The sequence below is a fragment of the Callithrix jacchus genome, chromosome 6 (genome assembly GCF_049354715.1).
Source record: "Callithrix jacchus isolate 240 chromosome 6, calJac240_pri, whole genome shotgun sequence".
Taxonomy (NCBI): Eukaryota; Metazoa; Chordata; class Mammalia; order Primates; family Cebidae; genus Callithrix; species Callithrix jacchus.
The window spans coordinates 141,118,437-141,143,282 of NC_133507.1; the positions used below are offsets into that span (position 1 = coordinate 141,118,437).

The 24,846-nt window shown below is 49.8% G+C and overlaps 1 protein-coding gene across 8 annotated transcripts; it reads right to left on the bottom strand.

Annotated features, from left to right (window-relative positions):
• Nucleotides 1-383: 383 nt before the first annotated feature.
• DNPEP (aspartyl aminopeptidase) lies at nucleotides 384-23,808 on the bottom strand. 8 transcript variants are annotated; one of them, XM_035305828.3, is made up of 15 exons: nucleotides 23,669-23,808; nucleotides 9,286-9,379; nucleotides 9,108-9,196; nucleotides 8,879-8,992; nucleotides 8,538-8,663; nucleotides 8,224-8,354; nucleotides 7,893-7,968; nucleotides 7,689-7,796; nucleotides 6,580-6,657; nucleotides 5,305-5,388; nucleotides 3,825-3,985; nucleotides 3,391-3,430; nucleotides 3,179-3,280; nucleotides 1,038-1,205; nucleotides 384-533 (listed from the first exon to the last, which is right to left on the bottom strand). In XM_035305828.3, exons 1-15 carry the CDS (start codon nucleotides 23,726-23,728, stop codon nucleotides 483-485), a joined length of 1,482 nt encoding a protein of 493 aa, XP_035161719.3. In that variant the 5' UTR covers nucleotides 23,729-23,808; the 3' UTR covers nucleotides 384-482. The 8 variants fall into 8 exon arrangements, with proteins under 8 accessions (XP_035161719.3, XP_035161720.3, XP_035161721.3 ...); XM_035305829.3 differs by lacking the exon at nucleotides 23,669-23,808 and adding an exon at nucleotides 10,643-10,698; XM_035305830.3 differs by lacking the exon at nucleotides 23,669-23,808 and adding an exon at nucleotides 10,310-10,679.
• Between the last annotated feature and the right edge of the window lie 1,038 nt (nucleotides 23,809-24,846).

Here is a 24,846-nt window from a genome sequence, read left to right on the forward strand (position 1 = left end):
GCTCTAAAGAGGGGCTGGAGAGGGGTTTGGGGAGGGTGGGAAACAGCTTTGGCTGCCCAGAGCAGCTCTGAAAGGGGCCCGATGCTGAACAGGAGTCCTGAAGGCAGAGATGGACAGCTATTCTGGAGATGGAAGGAGGGAAGACCATTGAGGCCACTTTCCAGGTGGAGAACTAGGGGTGGAAGAAGTGACCCGCTTGTGGATCCAGCCCAACCTTCACCCCCTCAGGCATGGACTTGAGACAGAGAAGATATTTTAAACCAGGCTCCCATCAGCTCCCAGGAGTGTAGCCTCCACCTGCTCCCCAACTGTTCTGGTTCCGAAGGTTCAAGCCAGGCTCAACTCCCACTCCTCCAGTCTCCAAATAAGCACAGCACGGAGAGTCTGAGTGAAAAATCCACTTTAATAATCCAGCTTCAGCTCAGCTGAGAACCTTTCCTTTCAGGTGCAAAGGGCTGGCAGAGAAGTCTTTCCAAGAGGGCTCAATCCACTAAGAGATTATGGCTCAGAGAAGGGAAGAGCTCAAAGAAGCCCTGAAATGGGAGGCAGCATGGAATGTGGAATTAGTGAGTGACCCGACGGAGATGTCCTGCCACCCACCTCCCACCAACAGATGTTCCAACAAGATAAGGACCAAGGTTTCATCTGTTCTTGACAGCCACCCCAGTTTTCTCAGCCCACATCCCCTCTCTCCATCCCCTCATTTTCCATTTCTTTGGGTTAGGGCCCCTGAGCCTTGAGAATAAGGGCCCTTGTTTAATCTCTGTTCTTTTTCTTTTGTAGAGACAGGGTCTTGACATATTGCTTAGCCTAGTCTCAAACTCCTGGCCTCAAGCAATCCTCCCACCTCCCAAAGTGCTGGCATTACAGTGTGAGCCACCGTGGTTGGCTAGGACCTTGTTTACCTACCTGGCCATACCATGACAACCAGCCCCCATTACTCAGGCCAGTCACTTGTGATGGCGATGTTGTCCCAGAAACCAATCCAGGCACTAGAGGGAAGGAGCCCTGCTGCCATGGAGAGGGGTGGGAGTTACCTTGAAGAGGGTGAGGGTCTGGAGGACTCCTGTGGTACAGGCCATCTCCCGGATAGAGTGCATGGCCAGTTGGGGGCTGCCTAAATCCAGCACCCGCAGCCCCAGCCGAGAAGCCAAGATGGGTCCAATGGTGGTTCCACAGGGGGAGTCATTCCGGACCATGAGGTCCTAGGGAGAGCAGGAGACCCAAGAGCAACATGCAGCGTGTGCTCATTAGAGCCAAGGAGGAAACCATCTTAGAACTGCAGGGCCGGAAGGGGCCTGGGAGACGGTCCATTTCTACCCTTCTTCAGAGCATAAAATCAAAGCCAACGCTAAATGGCAGACCCTGAAGGACAATATATTCTGAATTGGTCCCATTCTATCTGCATTGCCACCACCGTAGTTCCAATCCATTCTCAACATGGCAGGAAGGGGGATTTTTTTTTAAAGTACCCATCCTTCTTTGTCACCCTTTGTCTTACTTAATATTCACACCCACAGAAAAAAAAATCACTCAGTGCTATAAGCGTCTTTAAAAATATTGCTACTGACATTTTGAAATGCTTTTCTTTATATTGTGGTAAAAGAGTAAATAAGAAAATCAAAATATGATGCTAGATATCAAGCTTTTCAGTGTAAAACAGAATTATAAAATCAAATAAGAAATAACTATTCTTATTTTATGAATAAGAGTTATAGTACTAACTCATAATTTTTATTTATTTAATTTTATTTATTTTTTCGTGACATAATCTCCCCGTGATGCTCAGACTGGAAGTGCAATGGCACGATCCCGGCTCACTGCAGCCTCTGCTTCCTGGGTTCAAGCGATTCTTCTGCCTCAGCCTCCCGAGTAGCTGGGGCTACAGGCGAGTGCCACCACGCCTGGCTAATTTTTATATTTTTAGTAGAGATGGGGGTTTCACCACTTTGGCCAGGCTGGTCTCGAACTCCTGATCTCAAGTGATCTGCCCGCTTCTGCCTCCCAAAAGTGCTGGGATTACAGGCGTGAGTCACCACGACCTGACTCCTGTACCTTTTCTATGTTCAGATACATCTACCATTTTGTTATAATTACCCACAGTTTTCAACACAGTAAGAAGCTGTACAGGTTTGTGGCCTAGGAGCAATGGGCTATACCACAGTCTAGGTGTAAAGCAGGCTGTCTAGGTTTGTGTATGTCCACTCCATGATGTTCACACATTCACAAAATTGTCTAATGATGCCATTTCCCAGAACATATCCCTGTGGTTAAGCCATGCATGATGGTATATGTGTGTATATACGTGTATACACAATACTGTCATGTGTTATATACATATATGTATAAATGTACACAACATATATATGTACACAAATACACACACATACACTGAGGAGAAATGATTAGATGGCTGATTTCTCAGGGAAGCGAGAAAATGAGTAGTTGGGGTTCCATATTCCCTAGTCCTGAACTTTCCCTGTGGAAGCCTCCAGGGTGTGCAAGAGATGGGGTGGAGTGGGGGTGCTATGGGAAAAGGCAGGACTATGTACCAGGAACACCCTGTATCTTCAGTCTTCATAGAAATCCAGCAAAATAGGCCAGGTGCCATGGCTTACACCTGTAATCCCAGCATTTTGGGAGGCCGAGGTGGGCGGATCACCTGAGGTCAGGAGTTCAAGATCAGCTTGACCAACATGGAGAAACTCCACCCCTACTAAAATACAAAATTAGCCAGGCGTGGTGGCGCATGCCTGTAATCCCAGCTACTTGGGAGGCTGAGGCCGGAGAATCACTTGAACCTGGGAGGCGGAGGTTGCAGTGAGCTAAGATCACACCATTGCACTTCAGCCTGGGCAAGAAGAGTGAAACTCCATCTCAAAAAAAAAAAAAAAATAGAAATCCAGCAAAGTAGGCATCATAACCACCCCATTCTACAGATGTGGAGACTGAGACTCAGAAAGGTTAGGAGACTAGGCCAAGGTCACACAGCTAGCACCACAGCAGAACCAGCACAGAATCCAGCTGTATCCAAAATCCCTGCTCTTCTCACTCTACTGGGACCCCCTTCACTCAAGGCCATCTACCAGGCTCCCTGTTCATGGTGGGGGGAGCCCATCTGTTTTTGTCCCCACCAAGCTCCCTCCATCACACCTTCCCAGGCAGGGCCCACCCTCACCTGTAGGGGGACGTTGACTTTGTTGGCCACCTCTCGGATCAGGGCCTCTGACACTGCGTTTGAGGCATAGCGTTGCTTGCTGTTCACCTTGATCACAGGGCCCTGGGGAGGATTCAAGGGTGAAGCAGAGGCAATGACAGGCCCAAAGGGAATGAGGGAGGACCCAGAACAGCCAGGCCTCCAAGTCCCTAGGGAGAAATGGCATGTCTTACCTTGTGGAATAAGGGCCGATGGTTCTCCTCATGCTTGTCCCTATAAGAGATAGATAAGAGCCAGGGATGGCAAGCAGGAGCAGGCCTGTCAATACTCACCACCCTCCCATGGCAGACATCACTAATAGATCACAGCACTCTTTCCCACCCAGCCCAGGGGACTTCAGAGTCATTCCACAGACAGGGTTCCAGGCAGCCTCTAGCAATAGATGGAAACAAGTCTGTAGACAAAGCCTATTCCACACACCTGGGTTAAGCATTGCATGACTTTGACCAAGTTAGTTTTGCAGTAGTGAAAAGAAAGTGCCCCTGAATCTCCCAGCAGAATGAAGAAGGGAGGAAGGAAGAGGCTGGGGCCAGGGCAGAGCCTCAAGGCAGGTTATGCTTGGGTCTCCAGCTATGTGAAGACTGTGTGTCTGGCACCCGAGACTCACAGGTAGTTGGGGTGCACGGCATGGGCCATGTCTGCGCTGATCAGGAAGGACTTGGGTATGGCTTCCTCGAAGGCCGTCGGGTGGTAGTACGAGGCTGAGATCCGCCGCAGAACCAGCTCTGTCAGCAGTGACTGTGCTCCCTGTGCACTCTCAGACCCCACCTGGCGACAGCAGAGTCCTGACTCGGGGAATTTGGGTTCAGGGGCCTGATCTTGAAAGTCAGTGAGAGGGGCCCACTGCCCAACTGGCCCAGAACTCCAGAGTCACTTGGGTGTTCTTAGCAACACCCCTAACCCAGGGTCATCACGGATCACCAGATGTTGGGCTGGGGCCAAACTGACTCGCAGTCATTTCTGGGGCAGAAACAGCATTGGTGGGTTTCCTGCATTGCCTCCCTTCCTCCTCCCATGACCTCACATCTGGGGCTTAGCAGACGTGCCCCACCACACTGGTCAATTTTCTTTTATGCATATGACAGAGACTGCTAATTGCTCATGATATCTTTTATTTATTTATTTTGAGACGGAGTCTCGCTTTGTCACCCAGGCTGGAGTGCAGTGGTGTGATCTTGGTTCACTGCAAACTCTGTCTCCCAGGTTCAAGCAATTCTCTGCCATGGCCTCCCAAGTAGCTGGGATTACAGGTGCCTGCCACCATGCCTGGCTAATTTTTGTATTTTTAGTGGAGATGCGGTTTCACCATCTTGGCCAGGCTGGTCTTGAACTCCTGACCTCATGATCCACCTGCCTTGGCCTTCCAGAGAGCTGAGATTACAAGTGTGAGCCACCATGTCCAGCCATGATATCTTTCATAACAGAACACCCAGCTTGCAGCTAAGCACTTAACTACCCAGCTAGAGATGACATTCCCAGCCTGCTCTGCGGCTACACACAACCACGCTAAGTTCCATGGAATGAAAGCAGTGATGAATGCCACTTCTGGATCACGCCCTCAAAGCCATAGGCTGTCTACTTCCCCTTTGCCCTCTCGTCCCTTCCTACTAACTCAGTGGAGACCTGATGGCCATGGCTAGAACGGCCACCCTAAATCCTGAAATAGAAGTCATGTGTTCAGGACGGCAGGGACCCCCCTAAAGTGCTAACTCTGACCTGGGTCATTACATGAGACAACACTATCTGTTCAAACACTGTTATGCAGCTAAGGCTGCAGCCTCACACATGCAGGCATCATGAGGACCTACTCTGTGCTGAGCCCTGGGGCCATGAGGATAGACTGGGTAGAGTCCTTGTCCTAGAAGAAACTCACCATGCAGCACAAAGAGAGATACAGGAGCAGTGGTCACCCTCGAAGAAGCAGATCTATGTTGAGCCAGAGGAGACACCAAGGCCTAAGGAGGCACAGGCAGCATCTTCCCTGTCTTTGGGGCCCCCAGAAGAACCCTGGCTCATGGTGGATGCCTGGCACAAGTTGGCTATGGAAGACTCCACAGAGGGGACTCTCCCTAGAACCCTCCACATACCTCTTCGTTGTCATAGAGTGTGATCATGCGCACGTGAGGATCCATGGCCAGGGAGCCAGGGCCCGCACAGGAATCTATCAAGGCCTGGATCAGGAAAGGACATGAGAGCATCATCTCCACCCTCCTTCAGCTGGAACTCAGCCCACTAGCACCTTGGGTATGCGCACTCCTCCATGTGCCTTCCGTGGTCATGGCTTTTATCTCTTAGGGCAATGCCTGGCAGAGGGCGTGGTGGGGGCCTTTTCTTTTTCCTTCCTCCCTCCGTCTCCTTCCTTCATTTTCTTTTTCCTTCCTTTCCTTCTTCCTTCCTTCTCCTTCTCTCCTTCTTCCCTTCTATCCTTCCTCCCCCTTTTTTTCTCCTTCTCTCCTTCCTTTCTTCTTCAGTTTTTCTTTTCTTTTCCCTCCCCACCCCCCCCTTTTTTTTTGCCACATAGGTACATAGCTACATAGGTAGAAACCTTTTCAACTGGAACGGGAGACACCATCCTTTGGGTGTTCTCCACCTTCCCATGCAAATGGCAGTGGGAAGATGTGGAGGACAGAGGGGAAGAGCTGAGAAAGCCAAAAGACCACACAGATCACATAAGGGACTGGCCTCAGTGAAAAGAATAAGATTCAAAGAGGTGACAGACTTTATTAAGGTGACATGACTGGCTCGCTGCCTGCAGAAGTAGATGCAGGTCCCAGGTCTGGCTCTGGTCTCAATCACAGCCTAAAGCCTCTCTCCAGCCACAGGATTGCAGGGAAGGCAGAAAAAGGCCGAGGAAGATCAAAGGCAAGAAGAGAGAAAAAGAGGGAACAGACTAGGATGGAGAGAAGGTGGGGAATGTCGAGGTGACTGGGAAGAGAGGCTATCTGACTGAGATCCCACAAAACAGGGAGAAGGCTGCGGACTTAAGCCTAGGGGATGGGGTAAGAAGCAGAAGGAAGTGGATGATACTGCTTTGTGGGATGATAAGGCCTTTCCCTGAGGCAGAGGTTGTTAACTTCAGGGAAAGCAGCAGGAACAAGGCTAGGACAAGACACTGTGGTGCCCTAAACAACTTCTCAGCCTTCTTGCCTCAATTCCTGACAGTGCAAAGGACAGAGGCCAAAGGTGCTGATGCTGAGGCTGCAGCATGTAGCTCCTCGTCCTGGTCCATCCAGCACCAGCGGACTGAGCAGGAGCCAGTGGCTCTCCTCACAACCTGCTGGGGCTTCAGGCAGCTCCCCCAACCTCAAACATGCCACCTCTGCTGGTGGTAATGTGCTGCCTGGGGTGCCCCAGCTCCTCACCTGCAGGGCACAGAAGCAGCTGTGCAGATTGTCCAGCCGAGGAGCAAAGATGAACTCATCATAGGCACCACCCAAGACCTAGAGAGATAAGACAGTCAGCCCGACCTTCAACCCTCCACCCCCACTCACCTGTTTCTCCTGCTCCCAAGGGTCACCTTGGTTTCCTGCACAACCTCTCCCTGACCCCTGGCTTAGGGCACTATTATTTTTTTTTTTTTTGAGATGGAGTTTCCCTCTGTTACCCAGTCTGGAGTGCAGTGGCTCAATCTCGGCTCACTGAAACCTCGGCCTCCGGGGTTCAAGCCATTCTCATGCCTCAGCCTCTCAGGTAGCTAGGATTACAGGCATGCACCATCAGGCCTGGCTAATTTTTTATTTTTCTTAGAGACGGGGTTTCTCCATGTTAAGCTAGTCTCAAACTCCTGACCTCGTGATCCACCCACGGTGGTCTCCCAAAGTGCTGGGATTCCTTGCTGGGCAGGACTGAGCAGAGACTGCAGAAGGGGGCTGGACTGGCGCTGAGGAACAGAAGGGTGGAGTCCTATAGCTCTTGACCGCTTCCTGTGCGTCAAGAAAAGGAAGGGCTGTATTGTCACCAAAAAGGCCAAGGAAGTAAACAGAGGAAATCAGCCAAGAAACAAATTTAGTTCATGTTCAAGCAGGACAGAGCGTCCAAAGATTTACAATCTCTGACCATCGGCAACTGGGAGACAGAGAACAGATGGCCACATCCAGGCCTCTTTCCCTAAGCAGTTCAGAGTCAGTGTGGGTCAAAGCAGACAGGGTCCACCTGTAGAAGAAACTCTTGGGGAATCTGTAAAAATGGCCAATTCCCAGCTAGTCCTTGCAGGCAGGTCTGGGGTGGGGAACTTATCTTTCTGAGAACCAGTGCCCTAGAAGCAGCGGGGGATGTGTTCACTAGGAGGAACAGGATGAGAGGAACTGAGGGCTTGGTGGAGGTGACAAGTGCTTCCGCAGGTGACAAGTACTTCCGCAGGATGAGAGGAACTGAGGGCTTGGTGGAGGTGACAAGTGCTTCCGCAGGACATGCTAGGGGTGGCTGGGGTCCTGGAGGCCTCCACCCACAGGTTGCTACATCCAGTCCTCACCGCAGGCTGGGTGTCTGCCAGGCAGAGCTCCATCTCTACTATGTCCTTGGGGCTCAGATCCAGATGGGTACAGAGCAGGGTCATGAGGACCGAGTGGTGCCGCTCATCCTACAGGGCAGACAGACATTGGGAAGAGTCCATTCCTCCTGTCCTCCCTCCTCAGGGGACTCTGCCACCCTCCCCATGATCAGGTGACTCTCTTACCGTAGAATTAAGAGGCCCTGGCTCTGGGGTCCCCTTCTCCAGCTCCTCCTGGACTGCTGTGGCAAGAATGGGGACTCTGTGGGGAGACGTGGGTTGGGAGGGGATTATGAGGCACAGCAGAGGGGGGCATCGGTAGTTCAGGTGTCTCCTGACGGGCAGCTGCCCCTGCCCTTCAATTCCCAGCCCACTCCCCAAATGGCAGGGCTGCGAGGACCCTTGAAAATTAACTGAATCCACAGAGTAAAATGTGACTGTGGCTACCATTAGGTAATTGTCACCTGGGACCATTCTCCATCCCTCCCAGCCGCCTCCGTCCCCTCCCCAGTCTCACAGGTGCATCTCTGTGTTGGGCCCAAAGTTCTCGTTGATATTTCGCTGCAGATGGATGGCCAGGTGCGGGATGCGAAGAATGGGCCGCTCCACGTGCACCAGCCGCTGCTCCAGCTGACCTGAGGTTGGGCACTGTGGCCAGCCAGACCAGGTGAGCCCAGGGTACCTCCCACCCCAGTGGTAAGCCTTCACTTCACTCAGACTAACCAGGGTGGTTCTCTGACCAGACTTCCCCCAGCCCTCTTCCCCACAGGTAAACTAAGGAGTGTGGCAGTCTTCTGAGGAGGCTCCACCATCCCCAACCTCAGTTCCCACCTTGACAATGAGGCGTCCAGCCAGAGTGAGGTCACGGTCAAACCAGGTGCTCCAGATGCCACCACCATAGGTCTCCACACCAACTTGCTGGAAACCCACCTGGCTGCGGCGAGACCGACGTTTCACCTGAGTGTAGAGATGGATAAGTCAGAGGAGGCTTCATGAGATGTGGAGATGAGACTTAGGCTACCCAAAAGTAACAGACAGCGAATATTAATGTCACATGAAAGGCTCAAAGTGCGGAGGAAGGCTCCATCCCCCAGTTTGTACCTCCTGGTTCTCTTTCACCCTATAATCCCCCTGACACCTCCTCCCACCCCAACACAGTCCCAGTTCCTTACCCGGAGGCAGGGGCTATCCGTATGGGCCCCAATGAGGCTGAAGCCATTGCCAGGAACGTACTGGCCACCTACAGCAAAAGCTATGATGGTGGAGGAATTCCTGGTCATGAAGTACTGAGGGGAGGGGGAGAAAAGACAGGGGTGTGAGTTGCATTAGCCAGCTGGCACACAGGGCTTTGAGACCCAGCCCAGGGGACCTGCCTTTCCACCCCCACCCCACTGGCAATACCTTGCATTCTGGCTTAATATCCCATTTTTCAGTCTCCTTGAGTTCACTGAAGCCAGCCTGGAGGAGGCGGTTGCGGCATTCAGCCACAGCTGTGGGAAAAGCACCCTCTCACAGTGATGGAAGGTAGTCGGGGGCACACCAGCCTCAACCCTCCTCCCTTGCCCTGGCCATCACTTACCGTGGAAAGGAGAGGGACTGCTGTTCACGAACTTGAGGAGTTCCTTGGCTGCAGTGTGCACCGCGTCTTTGCTGGCCTTACCGGTCATGGCCACCTAGGAGAGGGGGCGCTCAGATTCCTACGAGGTGTGGGACCCCTGACCTCTCACCCAGGTTCTGAGGATTCTCCCATCCCCACCCCCAGAAATGACCAACCCAAGGCACAGACCTCTGCTTCCGCCCGTCCCCACCGAGAGACCCAAACCCGACCCAAATCCAGGGCTGAAACTCTCGGTTGAAAGCTTCAACCCGCTCGCCCAAGATCACGACCCGGGCCAGCCCACTAATCCGAGCTTCAGCAGGACTCCCTAAGTCCCACCCCCAGGTCCCCGCCCAGCTAGGTAATCCAGATCTCCTCCCAAACTCCAGGATCCTAAGCTGGCCGCGTACTCTGAGGCGGCCTGCATCACGTGCGCTACCCCAGCTCGAAGCCAAAGCCCTGTGCCCCAAGAAACACCCCGCCTCCTCTCCACCCACCCAGTCTCTCGCAGGACACTCCCTTCCAGCCCCGGGAAGGTCAGGTCACCCTCCGCGGGGCTTTTGGTTTCGCTTTGGATCGGGCGGCCTCATTGCAGCGCCGCGCTAAGCTTGGGCCCAGGAGGACGCCGGACCCGGTCTGGGATCGAAATTCAAGCGGGGCGGGCGGGGACCACCTACCTGCATGGTCCCGCGCAAGGGACTGTGTCCGCTCTTCGGGCCCCGCGTTCGGCCTGCCCCCGCCGCGCCGCCCGCCCCGCCCCTCCCCAGCCCTGCAGGTCCTCCGCGTGCCCCTTCAGGCTGCGCCGCGCGCCCAGGCCTCCATCAGGCTTCCTCGCCGCATCGCCCCTTGCCAGGCCGTCCCGCCCCACGTCGGGCCCCCCAGCCCATTCCTCTCCGCCCCGCCCCTCATCAGGCCGTCCCCGCCCACCCCGCTCCGCCACGCCCCTCTGCAGGCCTCCCCATTTGCCCCGCCCTCCACGCTCCGCCCCGCCCCTCACCAGGCTTACCTTATCCGCTCCGCCCCTCGCTGGGCTCCCCACCACCCGCCCTTGCTCCCCCGACCCCTGAGTTTGGCAGCGCCGCCCGCCCCACCCCTCGGCAGACAGCACCGTCCGTCCTGCCCCTTGCTAGGCTGCACCACCCGCCCCGCTTTGCCCCGCCCCTCACTATGTTTCCCCCCGTCCGCTCCGGCCCTCTCAGTGCCACCATCTGCCCTGCCCCCGCCCTTGCTCCGCCCCTAGTCGGGCCGCACAGCGCACCCCGCCCTTCTCAACCTTCCTCGTCCGCCCCGCCCTTCGCCAGGCTGCCCCGCCCGCCCCGCGTCCCCCCGCACCCCTCACCAGGCCGCGCCTCCGCCTTTACCCCACCCTCGTCTCCGCCTCTGCGGAGGCTGCACGTCAGGCCACGCCCCTCACCTTCCTAGTTCATTCCTCGCTACCCGCTGGCGCCGCCAGGGCCCTCTGCCGCCGCGGAGGTACTAGAACAACCGCGAACGGCCCGTCTCCCCGTGCCCTGGGCAGAGTCCAATAAAAAACTCGCGGGCCGGGCGCGGTGGCTCAAGCCTGTAATCCCAGCACTTTGGGAGGCCGAGGCGGGTTGGATCACGAGGTCTAGAGATCGAGACCATCCTCGTCAACGTGGTGAAACCCCGTCTCTACTAAAAATACAAAAAATTAGCTGGGCATGGTGGCGCGTGCCTGTAATCCTGGCTACTCGGGAGGCTGAGGCAGGAGAATTGCCTGAACCCAGGAGGCGGAGGTTGCGGTGAGCCGAGATCGCGCCATTGCACTCCAGCCTGGGTAACAAGAGCGAAACTCCGTCTCAAAAAAAAAAAAAAAAACAACTCGCTCCCTCCAGCTCACCGGGTCCGAGGGGTACGGTACAAAGTGCTGTCTCCCGCCACAGCCGCTCTTGTGACAATAAAATCAAAGAGGCTAATGTCCATGGGGCTCTCACGGTGAGCTTTAGCTTTATGATAAAGCTTGGCGTGTTACCTTGTTTAATCTTCACAACTGCCCCATCAGCTGTGTACTCTGTCCCCATTTTACGCATGAACAAGCTGAGATACGGAGACGAGTGACTCGTCGAGGTAGTAAACGACAGAGGTGGGGTTTGAACTCCATCAGTTTGATTGCAGAGGCGTGGAACAACCCTACAGGCTTCTCTCTGATCTTTTCTGGACCTTTTTCTATATGCGTTAGTGTTATGTTACACGGGAGGTGCACAAGGGACACAGAACTTGATTTGCCGAAGATGAATCATCGCTGTTTGGGTAGATCTGGGATTTGACTCTGATATCTGTGCCCCTTCTATTTGTTAAAACAACAGAAAAGATTCCACGTTATTGGCAGTTCCAATATTCCTATGTCAGGAGTCGTGGAGTAGCACTTTTAAACTCCATGCACCTTCCTAGCTGCAGGAGCTGATCGGGACCCTTGGTGGCCTCTAGGTCCAAAACAGGGCCCAGCTACTAGGGGTGCAATCAACATTTCAGAGATCACAGGTTTATGGAGCAACCTGCCATTTATATACTTGGGGTGGGAGTGACGGGGTGGGGTGAAGAGAGGCTGGAAAGGTCCTGCAGCCCTCACTTCAAACCAGTAGATATGGCAGGGGAGTTTTCAGGAATTCATGTGCTAGATGCTGACTTAAGTTCATGACACTCCCTAACCATTTATTGAAATACTATTATGGGCTGGGTGCGGTGGCTCACGCCCATAATCCCCATACTTTGGGAGGCCGGTGCATCACTTGTGGTCAGGAGTTCGTGACCAACCTGGCCAACCTGGTGAAACCCCGTCTCTACTAAAAATACAAAAATCAGCTGGACACAGTGGCGTCTGCCTGTAATCCCAGGTACTCAGGAGGCTGAGGCAAGAGAATTGCTTGCACCTGGGAGGCAGAGGTTGCAGCGAGCCAAGATACTGCCACTGCCCTCCAGCCTGGGCGACAGAGTAAGACTCTGTCTCCAAAAAAAAAAAAGAACAGAAAAAAAAGAAATACCATTATGTATAAGGTTAAATGCTGAGCAGGACATGGAAAGAACATTCTTGTCCTCTGCCTCCTGGGGAGGGGACACATTCAAGGAGGACAGTGAAAGGGCTGAAAACAAGGCTACAATGTATAAGGGAAGGAGACAACATTATTAAAGAACCACCTTTAATGTTCTTTCTGATCACAGAAAAAGGTACCTGCTTGTGTAAGAAATTCAAACATACCAAAATGCATAACTTAGAAAGTGAAAGTAAACATTTGATAAATTGAACTTCTTAGCTGGGCTTGGTGGCGCTAGCCTGTAATCCCAGCTACTCGGGAGGCTGAGGCAGGAGAATCACTTGAACCTGGGAGGTGGAGGTTGCAGTGAGACAAGATCATGCCACTGCATTCTGGCCTAGTGACAGAGTGAGACTCTGTCTCAAAAAAACAAAAAAACAGGCCAGGCGCGGTGGCTCACGCCTGTAATCCCAGCACTTTGGGAGGCTGAGGCAGGTGGATCACGAGGTCAGGAGATCGAGACCATCCTGGTCAACATGGTGAAACCCCGTCTCTACTAAAAATACAAAAAAATTAGCTGGGCATGGTGGCACGTGCTTGTAATTCCAGCTGCTCAGGAGGCTGAGGCAGGAGAATTGCCTGAACCCAGGAGGCGGAGGTTGCAGTGAGCCGAGATCGTGCCATTGCACTCCAGCCTGGCACGATCTCGGCTCACCGCAACCTCTCAAAACAAAGAGGGAAACTCCATCTCAAAAAAAACAAAAAACAAAAACTCTCCTAAGAAACCAGGAAACAGATAAAGTACATCTACCAGAAATCTACAGCAAACATTAGTGGGGAAATACAGAAGTGTTCCTATTCAAATCAGACGTGAGACACTGATGATATTACCGCTGCTAGACAATGTAAAGCTGTAGTCAGAGCCAGTACCACAGAACAAAACTAAACAACTGTATACGTCGAAAAGTAAAATTAGTCAGGATTTATATATATATATATATATATATATATATATATAATCATATAATCATAATCATAGATTATATGATTACCTATAAAAGATCAAGCTATTATTAAAACTGGGGAAGGGCAGCCTAATTTAAAAAACACTGACTTTCTTGTACAATAATCACCCAGAAAATAAAAAGGTAAAAAAATTCATATTGACCATTTTTGGTTTGGGGAAAAAAAAAGTAAAAAGGTTATAGTTACAAGAGCAAGAAATAATGTTAAGTTTCTAGTCATGAACATATGAGACATCCAATCTAACTTTATATAGGGAAATGCAAGTTAAAAATGAGATATTGGCCGGGTATGGTGGCTCACGCCTGTAATCCCAGCACTTTGGGAGGCTGAGGCAGGGGGATCACAAGGTCAGGAGTTTGAGACCAGCCTGGCCAACATAGTGAAACCCCTTCTATACTAAAAATTTGAAAAATTAGTTAGGCGTGGTGGTGGTCACCTATAGTCCCGGCTACTGGGGGAATGAGGCAGGAGAATAGCTTGAACCCTGGAGGTGGCACTCTACTCCAGCCTTGGTGACAGTGCAAGATTCCGTCTCAAAAATGAATAAATAAAATGAGATACCCTTTTTTTGATTTATCAGATTAACAAAAATGGAAAAGATTGGTAATATTAAGTGTTAGAGAAGGCTTGGGGTAATGCCTGCCTTTCATGGAGGCTAAAGCAACTCCATCTGGGAAGTTAGTCTGCCATGTTGACTTTTCATCAACCTCTGTTCCAGGAATGACTCTAAGATTTCTACTTTACCTGCTATTATGGTAAATCCTGCCCTTAGGCAGATTCACATAGCATTCATGCCTTTGCTTAGGGGTCAACTTCAATTGTTCTACATATTCTTTCCCTATGTTATAAGCCCTGGGTTTGCAGGCTAATGGTACAGGGATCCACCATTTTATCTCTGAAACTATGGCTTCTATTCATAAGTTCCCATGAAATGTTTATTTCTGAGAGATTGGATATGTCAGCCTCTTTCTTCAGCTTTGCAGCTTCTCTGGACTTTGAAGATATGTTTACATAGGTCTGCTCACCCCAGAGATGTTTATACCCAAATTTCTGTGGTGTAAATATTCCCCATGGCCAATTTCAAGCTGTCAAGATGATGTCACCGAGTGGAGTTGGGAAGAGATGTGCAGAGGTATGCCATTATGTAGATTTCCAGCATGCAGACATAATAGATGTAAATAACATCAATAGCATAGATTTAAAAAGGCAGTAAAATATTTGGAAAAGTGATGGATGTTTGGTTTTTATTATCTGTGATATAATCTATTTAATTGTAAGTTTATATAATTTAGTTGTTTGTGTGTTTTTTTTAAAATGATTGCTGTGTTTAACAACGAGCTCACCAAATTCCTGGAAATTTGACAATCAGTTCTCATGAGCTTGTCCAAACTGGCCCCAGCACACGACTCCACCCATACTGTGCATCTTTGCTACTAAATGTGTGATCTGTTGACCGGCGACATCAATAACAGCTGGGAGCTTTTTAGCAATGCAGATCCTCAGGGCTTACCCATAGTCACCGAGTCCGCATCTGCACGTTAACAAGATTCCTAGATGATCTGAATGCTTGAGACACAGTGTTTTAAAGTGCTGTGTAGCCGCTTAAACAACAAAAAAGGAGGTCAATCCTTAGGAATTGTTACAGAAAATAATTCCAAATATACTGTTGAGTGAAAAAAAAACCCAGTAATTTCCAGAATGTAAGGTGAGGGCATTTAGATAAAACTCACACAATGAGCTAAACTTATATTTCTGTATGTTATATAAATGTCTATGTAAATGCATAAAAATGGTTGGAAGGATCATGGTTGCCTCTGGATAAGGGAATGGTATTGGATTTAGAGTTGGGGCGGGGAAGTCATGGAATGACTAGGGATCAAGAAAGACAAAGTTTTCAAGAGTCATTCTTGCCTTCCGCCCTCTGAGAAAATCAGATCCTAACTGATGTTTGCAATGCTACCATTATTCATTCATCTTTGGGGTTTAACACATATTAAAAGGCAAATACTTTTGCTTAAACATACAATCAGCTACATACACTTCAGTGTGAGTTGTTAACGATACATATGTCCTCCTATCCTCCCTTCCTCCCTTCCTTCCTTCTTTCCTCCCTCCCTTCCTTCCTTTTTCTTCATTTCTTTCTTCCTTTCTCTTTCTCTCTTTCTTTTTCTCTGTCTCTTTCTTTCACTTTTCTTTTTGTTTTTTGTGAGATGGAGGCTCACTCAGTCGCCCAGGCTGGAGTGCAGTGGAGACATCTCAGCTCACTGCAAACTCCGCCTCCTGGGTTCAAGTGATTCTCCTCCCTGAGTCTCCCAAGTAGCTGGATTTATAGGTGCCCACCACCACATCTGGCTAATTTTTTTTCTTTGAGATGAGGTCTTGCTCTTTTGCCCAGGCTGGAGTGCAATGGTGCCATTTTGGCTCACTGTAACCTCTGCCTCCTGGGTTCCAGCAATTCTCCTTCCTCAGCTTCCCGAATAGCTGGGATTACAGGTGCGTACCACCATGCCTGGCTAATTTTTTGTATTTTTAGTAGAGACAGGGTTTCACCACGTTGGCCAGGCTGGTCTTGGACTCCTGACCTTGGGTGATCCACTTGCTTTGGACTCCCAAAGTGCTGGAGTGTGAACCTCCACACCCGGCCTAGAACTACAAACTATTGATGCTACTTTTCCCTATTCCTCACTCCTGCCTTCATGTACCTCCTACCTAGGAGGAGTCATACATTCCGGTGTTGTGCTCACTCCCTTGCACACACCTTCAAGTCTCTTGCCTGCTCTGCATTTGCTTACTTGCCTGGCAAAACCCAACCCTGACTGCAACCAGTTTCTCCCCTGCTCCAACCTGTGTGGCTGGAGAAACACACAAGCTGTGCTGCCTGGTCTCACTTTAAACCAGGGGTGTCCAGTCTTTTGGCTTCTCTGGGTCACATTGGAAGAAGAATTGTCTTGGGCCACAAATAAAATACACAAACACTAACAATAGCTGATGAGCTAAAAACATTTCAAAAAAAAAATCTCATAATGTTTTAAGGAAGTTTACAAATTCGCATTGGGCTGTATTCAAAGTCGTCCCAGGCTGCATGGGTTGGACAAGCTTGCTTTTTTGTTTTCTTTTTTTTGAGACTGAGTCTCTCTCTGCTGCCCAGGCTGGAGTGCAGCGGCATGATCTTGGCTCACCGCCACAACCTCTGCCTCCCAAGTTCAAGAGATTCTCCTGCCTCAGCCTCCCAAGTAGCTGTGATTACAAGCATGTGCCACCATGCCCAGCTAATTTCTGCATTTTTAGTAAAGATGGAGTTTCGCCATGTTGGCCAGGCTGGTATCCAACTCCTGGCCTCAAGTCATCTACCCACCTTGGCCTTCCAAAGTGCTGGGATTATAGGTGTGAGCCACGACACCCAGCTGGACAAACTTGCTTTAAATTTAACCACTAACCTAAGGGTTCTTTGTCCAGCCCAGAGACCCTATCGCATCTCCTGGACCATTCGCTGCTTCCCTGGAGGACAGTTTCATCCAGCGTCCTCCTCCATCCTCACTCTCAGCTGAGGACCATGGTCCCCATTTTACTGTGAAAACAGAAGCCTTTGAAAGAGAATTTCCACAAGTTTTAAGCTGCCACGACTAGGCTCCTACCAGCATCTCAGCTCCATAGTCTGCTGTCCTCATTTCTCTGGGTGAACCATCTGTGCTCCTATCCAAGGCCACCCTCTGCACTTGTGCACAAGATTCCGCCCCTCTTTCTTCCGTCAGGACACCATGCCAACAGTTCTTCCCTTCCTCCCGCATTATCAATCTCCGCAGTTCTGGTGGGTCAAGCTGATTAGCATATACATGTGCTATAATTTCTCCCTTGAAAAAATAATCCTCCCTTAACCCCCAGTCTCCCTCCAGCAGTGGCCTCATTTTTCTTCTCCTCTTTATGTAAATCTCCTCTTTTAAAAAGAGCTATCTAGACTGAATTTTGCCGATTCCTCTTCTCGCATTCTCTTGTAAACCCTCTCGAATGAGGTTTCAGTGCCAACGTTCCACCACAGCTTTTCTTGTCAAAGTCAAACACAGCCTCCGCAATGCTGAACCCAATGGTCATCTTCAGCCCTCATTGTCCTTGACCCATGGGTCCTATTGGACAGAACTGCTCCCTCTCCTGGGAACACTCTCTTCACTTGGCCTCCCAGACACTTACTACCCTCACCACCACTCCTTTGGGTCCTTCCTGGCTCCTCCTCATCTCCCATCTTTAATGTTATTATTTTATTATTTTCTTTCTTTCTTTTTTAATATACGGGGACAAGGTCTCACTATGTTGGCCAGGCTGGCCTCCAATTCTTGGTCTCAAGCGATACTCTTACCTGGGGCTCCCAAAGTGCTGGGATTATAGACATGAGCCACCGTGCTGGCCTCATCTCCCATCTTTAAATGGAAGGCCTCAGGGCTCAGTTCTTAGAAATCTCTCTCCCCTCACTCCATTGCTAATCTCCAATCTCATGACTTTAAATAGCATCTATACCCTAACAATTGTCAAATTTACATATTCCTAGCCCAGATATCTCTTCTGAACTATATATAGTCTCATATGTCCAATTGTTTTTGCACAGTCTCCATGTGTGGGCCTAATAGGAATCTCCAGTGCAACGTGTCTTGATCTGAACTCCTTGTTCCCCAAACCTACTCCATCCATATTCTTCCCACCTGTGCTGAACCCCTGTCCACTCCCATAAGGAAGGCCCCGGGTTCAAGAGGCCAAATAAGAGACCCAGAGCCAGCAAATGAGCCATGAATTTTATTTATTTTTTTTTGAGAGGGAGTCTCACTCTGTCACCCCAGCTGGAGTGCAGTGGTGCCATCTTGGCTCCCCGGAATCTCTACCTCCCAGGTTCAAGCAATTCTCCTGCCTCAGCCTCCTGAGTATTACATGTCTGTAATCCCAGCCTCCTGGGATTATAGGCATGCACCACCATGCCTGGCTAATTATTGTATTTTTAGTAGAGATGGGGTTTCCCTATGTTGGCCACGCTGGTCTTGAACTTCTGACCTCAAGCAATCTGCCCATCTCAGCCTCCCAAAGTGCTGGGATCATAGGCATGAGCCACCAGGCCTGGTCAACCGAGGTCTATTGAGGAGAACTTACAAGAGGGTCCAGTGGTGGTGGGCCGGACAGTAGAACCGCCGCCACCTGCAGAAAGCATGCATTTCCTCTCAACACCTGCCCCTAACAGCCTCCACTTGGCAACCTTCATTTAACCCAAAACAAAGGGCCTCAATCTCCTGTATAACCCTTGTTCCACAGGATGGGAAGGGGGCTCTGAGTTTCCTCATAGATGAGGATCTCTAGGTTGGCCACTCCAGGGCTTCTCAGCTCAGAACTCCAAACACACATCAAGTGCCTCTGTCATTCAGGGTCATTCTCAGGGTGTGCTTCCGTTATTGCTGTCAAGTGCGTCTGCCATACACTCAATAAATGGCATCTCTGTCCTTCCAGTTTTAGGTTATAACTCTTGGTGTTAGCCTTGGTGCCTTTTGTTTTGTTTTGTTTTGAGATGGAGTCTTGCTCTGTAGCCTAGGCTGGAGTGCAGTGACATGATCTCAGCTCACTGCAACCTCTACCTCCCAGGTCCTGGTTCAAACAGTTCTCCTACCTCAGCCTCCCAAGTATCTGGGATTATAGGCATGAGCCACCATGCCCAGCTAATTTTTGTATTTTTTAGTAGAGACAAGGTTTCACCATATTGGCCAGTCTGGTCTTGAACTCCTGACCTCGTGATCCACCCACCTCGGCCTCCCAAAGTGCTGGGATTACAGGCATGAACCACTGTACCCGGCTGGTGCCTCTCTTTCTCTTGCACCCATGTCAGATCCATCAGCACACCTGCCTCTGGAGCTCCTTCACAGCACCTTCCTTAGCATCTCCAGAGGGAAGCGCTCCAGGCCAGGCCAGTCCTCCCCTCCTAGCACCAGTATCATCTCCTGTCTTAGGATCCACAGGAAGAAGCCTCAGTTTGTCAACTCGAAGTAACCTGCTGGCTGATGACATGTAATCAATTTCACTTGGCTGCTGCGATTCTCAGTGCCTGGCACGTAGTGGATATACAATAAACACTTACTGGATGAAAGATATTTTGAAAAATAATTGTTCTTTGTGAAAAATGACCCTCATGGGATAATACTCAGCAATAAAAAGGAACAAACGGTTGGTAAATGCAACAGCATGGATGGATCTCCTGTGCATTATGCTGAGTGAAAAAAAATGACAAAATCATGGAGATGGAGAAAAGATTAGTGGTTGCTCAGGGCTAGGGAGGATTCGGGGGAGGGATGTGTAAGACTAGGAAGGGGTAGTTCAGGAATATCTTAATGGTGATGGGTAGTTCTATGTCTTGATTATAGTGGTGGTCATGACTCCACCCATGACAAAATTAGGGTTGCCAGATGAAATACAGAATACAATGTCCAGTTTAATTTGAATTTAAGATAAACAAGGGCCAGCTGCGGTAGCTCATGGTTGTAATCCCAGCACCTTGGGAGGCCGAGGCAGGCGGATCACCTGAGGTCAGGAGTTCCAGACCAGCCTGACCAACATGGTGGAATCCCCATCTCTACTAAAAATACAAAAATTAGCCAGAGCGGTGGCAGGAACCAGTAATCCCAGCTACTCAGGAGGCCGAGGCAGGAGAATTGCTTGAACCTGGGAGGTGGAGGTTGAAGTAAGCTGAGATCACACCACTACACTCCAGCCTGGGCAACAGAGCGAGACTCCATCTCAAAAAACAAACAAACAAACAAACAAACAAAAAACAAAGATAAACAAGGAATAATCTTTTCAGTATAAATATGTCCCAAATATTGCATGGCATATGTGAAAAACAAAATTTAACTGAGTTTTCCTGTATTTTTATTTGCTAAATCTAGCAAACCCAGGAAAAAATGGCATAGAACCCTATGCATACACGTTTTATGTATGTCAATTTCCTGGGTGTATACTGTGCTGTGATTACGTGAGATGTAACCATCCAGGGAACTGAGTGGAGGGCACACAGATCTCTGTACAATTTTTGCAACCTCGTGGGAAGGTAAAATTATTTCCAAATAAAAAGGTTTTTAGAGTGACCCTCAAAAGAAAACCAACTGCTCCTATTAGTGATGAAAACAAAGAGGTATAGGAAACTGCTGGTTACTAACCTTGGAAGTTTTACGGAACACTGTAAAACTGGCACTTCGCAAAGGGCTTAAGATGTATCTCCCTTGAATGTCAATGCTCTTGTGTAGTTATTGACAGTATAACGAAGTGGTTATGAGCGTGGGCTCGGGATCCACATACCTGGCTCACATCCTGGCTCCAGCATTTATAGCTGTGGGTTGTATTTGCCGAGCTGTGTCAGAGCCGGCCCCCCACACCTCCCACCCCGGCCTCTTTCCTGTTCTACATTCAGAGACATCAGGCAGGAAGCTTGAGACAGGCCTGCAAGTATTTACACTACTGAGATTGGCAAACACTACAAATCAGGGCATTTTTTTCCTTCCAGAGAGCTAGTTGGTTTTTCTTTTTCTTTTTTTCTTTGAGACAGAGTCTTGCTCTGTTGCCCAGGCTGGAGTGCAGTGGCGTGATCTTGGCTTACTGCAACTTCCGCCTCCCAGATTCAAGCCTTCCAAGTATCTGCCACATTATCAAGAATGTGGATGGAATAGATCTGGGGAAAAAGGAGTTCAGATTAAGACACGTTACACTGGAGATTCCTCTTAGGCCCACACATGGAGACTGTGCAAAAACAGTTGGATATGTGAGACTATATATAGTTCAGAAGAGATCTCTGGACTGGGGATATGTAAATTCGACAATTGCCAGGGTACAGATGCTATTTAAAGTCATAAGATTGGAGATTAGCAAGGGTTACAGGCATGTGCCACCTTGCCTGGCTGTTTTTAGTAAAGACAGGGTTTTGCCATGTTGGCCTGGCTGGTCTGAAACTCCTGACCTCAAGTGATTCACCCGCCTCAGCCTCCCAAAGTGCTGGGATTGCAGGTGTCAGCCCCTGTACCTGGATGCTTTTCTTTTTTTAAAGTTTTAATTTTAGATGGGGTTTCACTGTGTTGCCCACGCTGATGGCAAACACCTGGGCTCAAGCAGCGCTTCCAGCTTGGCCTCCCAAAGTGCTAGGATTACAGGTGTAATGCATCACACCTGGCCCAGAGAGCTAGTGTGAAACATCTACCATCACACCAGACTTAGAGCCTTAGTTTTCTCATCTGTGAACGAGAGGAAGATAATAATAACCTTATAATGCTATGAGAAGTAAATGGGATAATGCATGTCAGGTGCTCATCAGTGAGTTCCTTTTTTTTTTTCTTCCTTGAGACAGTTTCGCTCTTGCTGCCCAGTCTGTAGTGTGATGGCAGGATCTCGGCTCACCACAATCTCCGCCTCCTGGGTTCAAGCAATTCTCCTGCCTCAGCCTCCTGAGTAGCTGGGATTACAGCCCCAGGTAATTTTTTGTGTTTTTAGTAAAGATGGGGTTTCACCGTGTTGGCCAGGCTGGCCTCTAACTCCTGACCTCAGGTGATCCATCCACCTCAGCCTCCCAAAGTGTTGGGATTACAGGCGTGAGCCACTGTGCCTGGCCTAGTGACTTCTTCAAATAGTTAAGTGGGCAATGCTTGTGAGCTAGTATTACCTCTCATTTTAAACCGTGAGCAACTTAAGAGCAGGTCTATGCACTACTCATCTTGATATCTTTAGTGTCTGACCTGACATGTAGTAGGCTCTCAATGAATGTTTACTAAATGAGTGAATAAATGGCAAATAATAGTAACTTGGGCTGAGCGTGGGGGTCCATGCCTGTAATGCCAACAGTCTGGGAGGCTGAAGAGGGTAGATCACCTGAGGTCAGGAGTTTGGGGCCAGCCTGGCCAACATAGTGAAACCCTGTCTCTATTAAAAATACAAAAATTAGCTGGGTGTGGTGGTGCACGCCTATAATCCTAGCAACTTGGGAGGCTGAGGAAGGAGAATGGCTTGAACCCAGGAGGCAGAAGTTGCAGTGAGCCAAGATCACACCACTGCACTCCAGCCTGGGCGACAGAGCAAGACTTTATCTCAATAATAATAATAATAATAATAATAACTTGGGGTAATATGCCTTTAGAAAATCTGTACTTCTTCAGAGCAATTTCAGGACACACTTCTTCATCTTTAAACATGAGCTTTTTCAGGCCCTGTGGCAGGCTGCCAGGGGGCCCTGGGGTGCACTCCTGCCACCCAAGGGTAATGTCTGCTCTTGCAGGCCTGGCCCTGAGCCCCCAAGGAATGCAGCTCCTGACGTACCCACTCCAGGTGGCAGGCACAGGCCCTCGCCTTTCTCTGGGAGCCAAGATGGGCATTTCTGGCTTTCAACCTGTCTGACTAGAGGTCATTTAATCCTCACTGGATTTGTCCTGTTTATTTTAGTGAACAGGGCTGTTTACTTTCAGTTCGTATTTCTAGGGATGCTTACTCATTTTGCTTCCCGTTTATTTGCTCTTTGCAAGCACTTGAGTTTGAGTAAATATGTCTATAAAGTTCCAGGGACTGGGTGATGCTGTGTCTGCGATTTTAATGGCCTTTAAACAGTGTCTGCTCAGGTAGGCACTTTATAGATGGGTTGAAAAGATAGGAAATTCTGTTCTCAGTGGCCTCTGACTCCTTTCCAAGCTGACAGCTGGCCACCAGTAGCTTATGAATCATGGCATTTCATCAGTAATAAAAGTATTGAAGGCCGACACCCATCTCAAACAGAGAAACCGACCCACCCTGGGCTGCCAGACGTGGGTCTTGGAAACTGTGGCAGGTGTTTAAACTCTAAGGCAGGGCTTAGGGTATGAATCCTCCCCACCCAAATGCCTTTTAAGATGCAGATTCTCGAGCCCCATACCTGAAAATCCTGATTTGGAAGATTTTGGCTGAGGCCTAGGGATCTCCACTTTTAACAGGTGCTGCAAGTAATTCTGCCGTCTTCAGACCACCCTGAGAAACGCTAATCAATTCTCAAAAAACACTTGTGCCAATGGGTGAGCTGCCCTTGAACTCGGTTGTTGGGCAACGAGGCGTGGAGAGAATGGGGCACCTGACAGGTTGTTTGGAATGATTAAACTCCACAGTTAGCCGAGGTGACGGTGACTGCTGCTCTGCTAAGCCTCTTGCTCGAGGTCTGGTTTGCTAGCAGATTGAGAGCAGGGGATCCGATCTCATTCATCCCTCTTTTCCCATGATGCCTAAGATGGTGTATGGCTAACGGAAGGCCGGTGCCCAGGAACATGTGTCTGCACTGGCTGGGACACTCCCACTGCCCACAGAACCAGACAGGCCCCCGTTACCTTGTGGTAGCCAGCAAGCCAGCTGTTGAGGACGAATGCAGCGGAGAGGCTCAGACCCATCACCTCCTCCCAAGGCTGGAGACCGGGTTCAGGTGGTTTGGCCTGAACCAGGTGCCTTTGTCGGATCTTCCCCCTGCCTTGGGCCCCAACTTCCAGGTCTCTCTGTCATCCTCAGAGCCCATTATGACGTCATCACTGCAATGTGAAGCAGTAACATCCTCAGGGCACTCCAAGCCTCAGGCTGCCTTATAGTGGCTAATAACTAAATGTTGACACCTGACCTGGGGGCGGGGTGCCTTGTATTCCAGAAGTCTAAGGATAGAGACTTTTTCTTTTGAAACAGAGTTTCTCTCTTGTTGCCCAGGCTGGAGGGCAATGGTGCAATCTCGGCTCACTGTAATCTCCGCCTCTCGGGTTCAAGCGATTCTCCTGCATCAGCCTCCCAAGTAGCTGAGATTACAGGCACCCACCATCACACCCAACTAATTTTTGTATTATTAGTAAAGATGGAGTTTCACCATGTTGGCCAGGCTGGTCTTGAACTCCTGACCCCAGGTGATCTGCCTGCCTCGGCCTCCCAAGAGTGCTAGGATTACAGGCATGGAGCCTCCACGCCTGGTGAGACTTTTTCTTTTCTTGAAGAACTGCTCCCTCATTTGCAATTTCGGCCCCTTTGTTTGCTTCCTGCCAGCCAAGGCTCTAATTATTTTATCAATACGTGTTTACTTTTTTATTGTCTGTCTCTCTCATCAGAACATGAGCTCCAGGAGGACATGGTCCTCCCTGTTTCCTTGTTCCCTGCTGTGTCCCAGTACCAAGCACGGTGTCTGACGTAGTAAGTGCTCAATAAAGACTTTCTGGGGCATGAAGACATGAATGAGAGGCTTCACTGGCTCCAGTCATCCATTAATTTATTCATTTGAAATGCATGCCTTGTACATCTGTTGTGGGCCAGGCTCCTGTCGACCTGAATAACTCCTTTTCTGCCCCGAGGAGCTGCCAGCCTGGTGGCAGGCTGCTGGAGACACATCCTTTGTGTAATGCACTCTGACAGGGGCTAGCTCTGAGCTCTAACAGAGATGGGGTTGCATGGAGGAGCGCGCCGTGGCAATGACAGGCTCTTAAACCAGAGAAATGGTATCTCATCTGGCAGGATTTCCCCCCCGCCCGATTCAGGG

Coding starts and splice junctions, on each gene's coding strand:
- DNPEP (XM_035305828.3), bottom strand. CDS start 23,728: ATGGGTCTGAGCCTCTCCGCTGCATTCGTCCTCAACAGCTGGCTTGCT. Junction 9,380..23,668: donor GGCTTGCTGGCTACCACAAG/GTAACGGGGGCC, acceptor CCCCTCTCCTAG/GTGGCCATGACCGGTAAGGC. Junction 1,206..3,178: donor AAGTCAACGTCCCCCTACAG/GTGAGGGTGGGC, acceptor TGCTCTCCCTAG/GACCTCATGGTCCGGAATGA.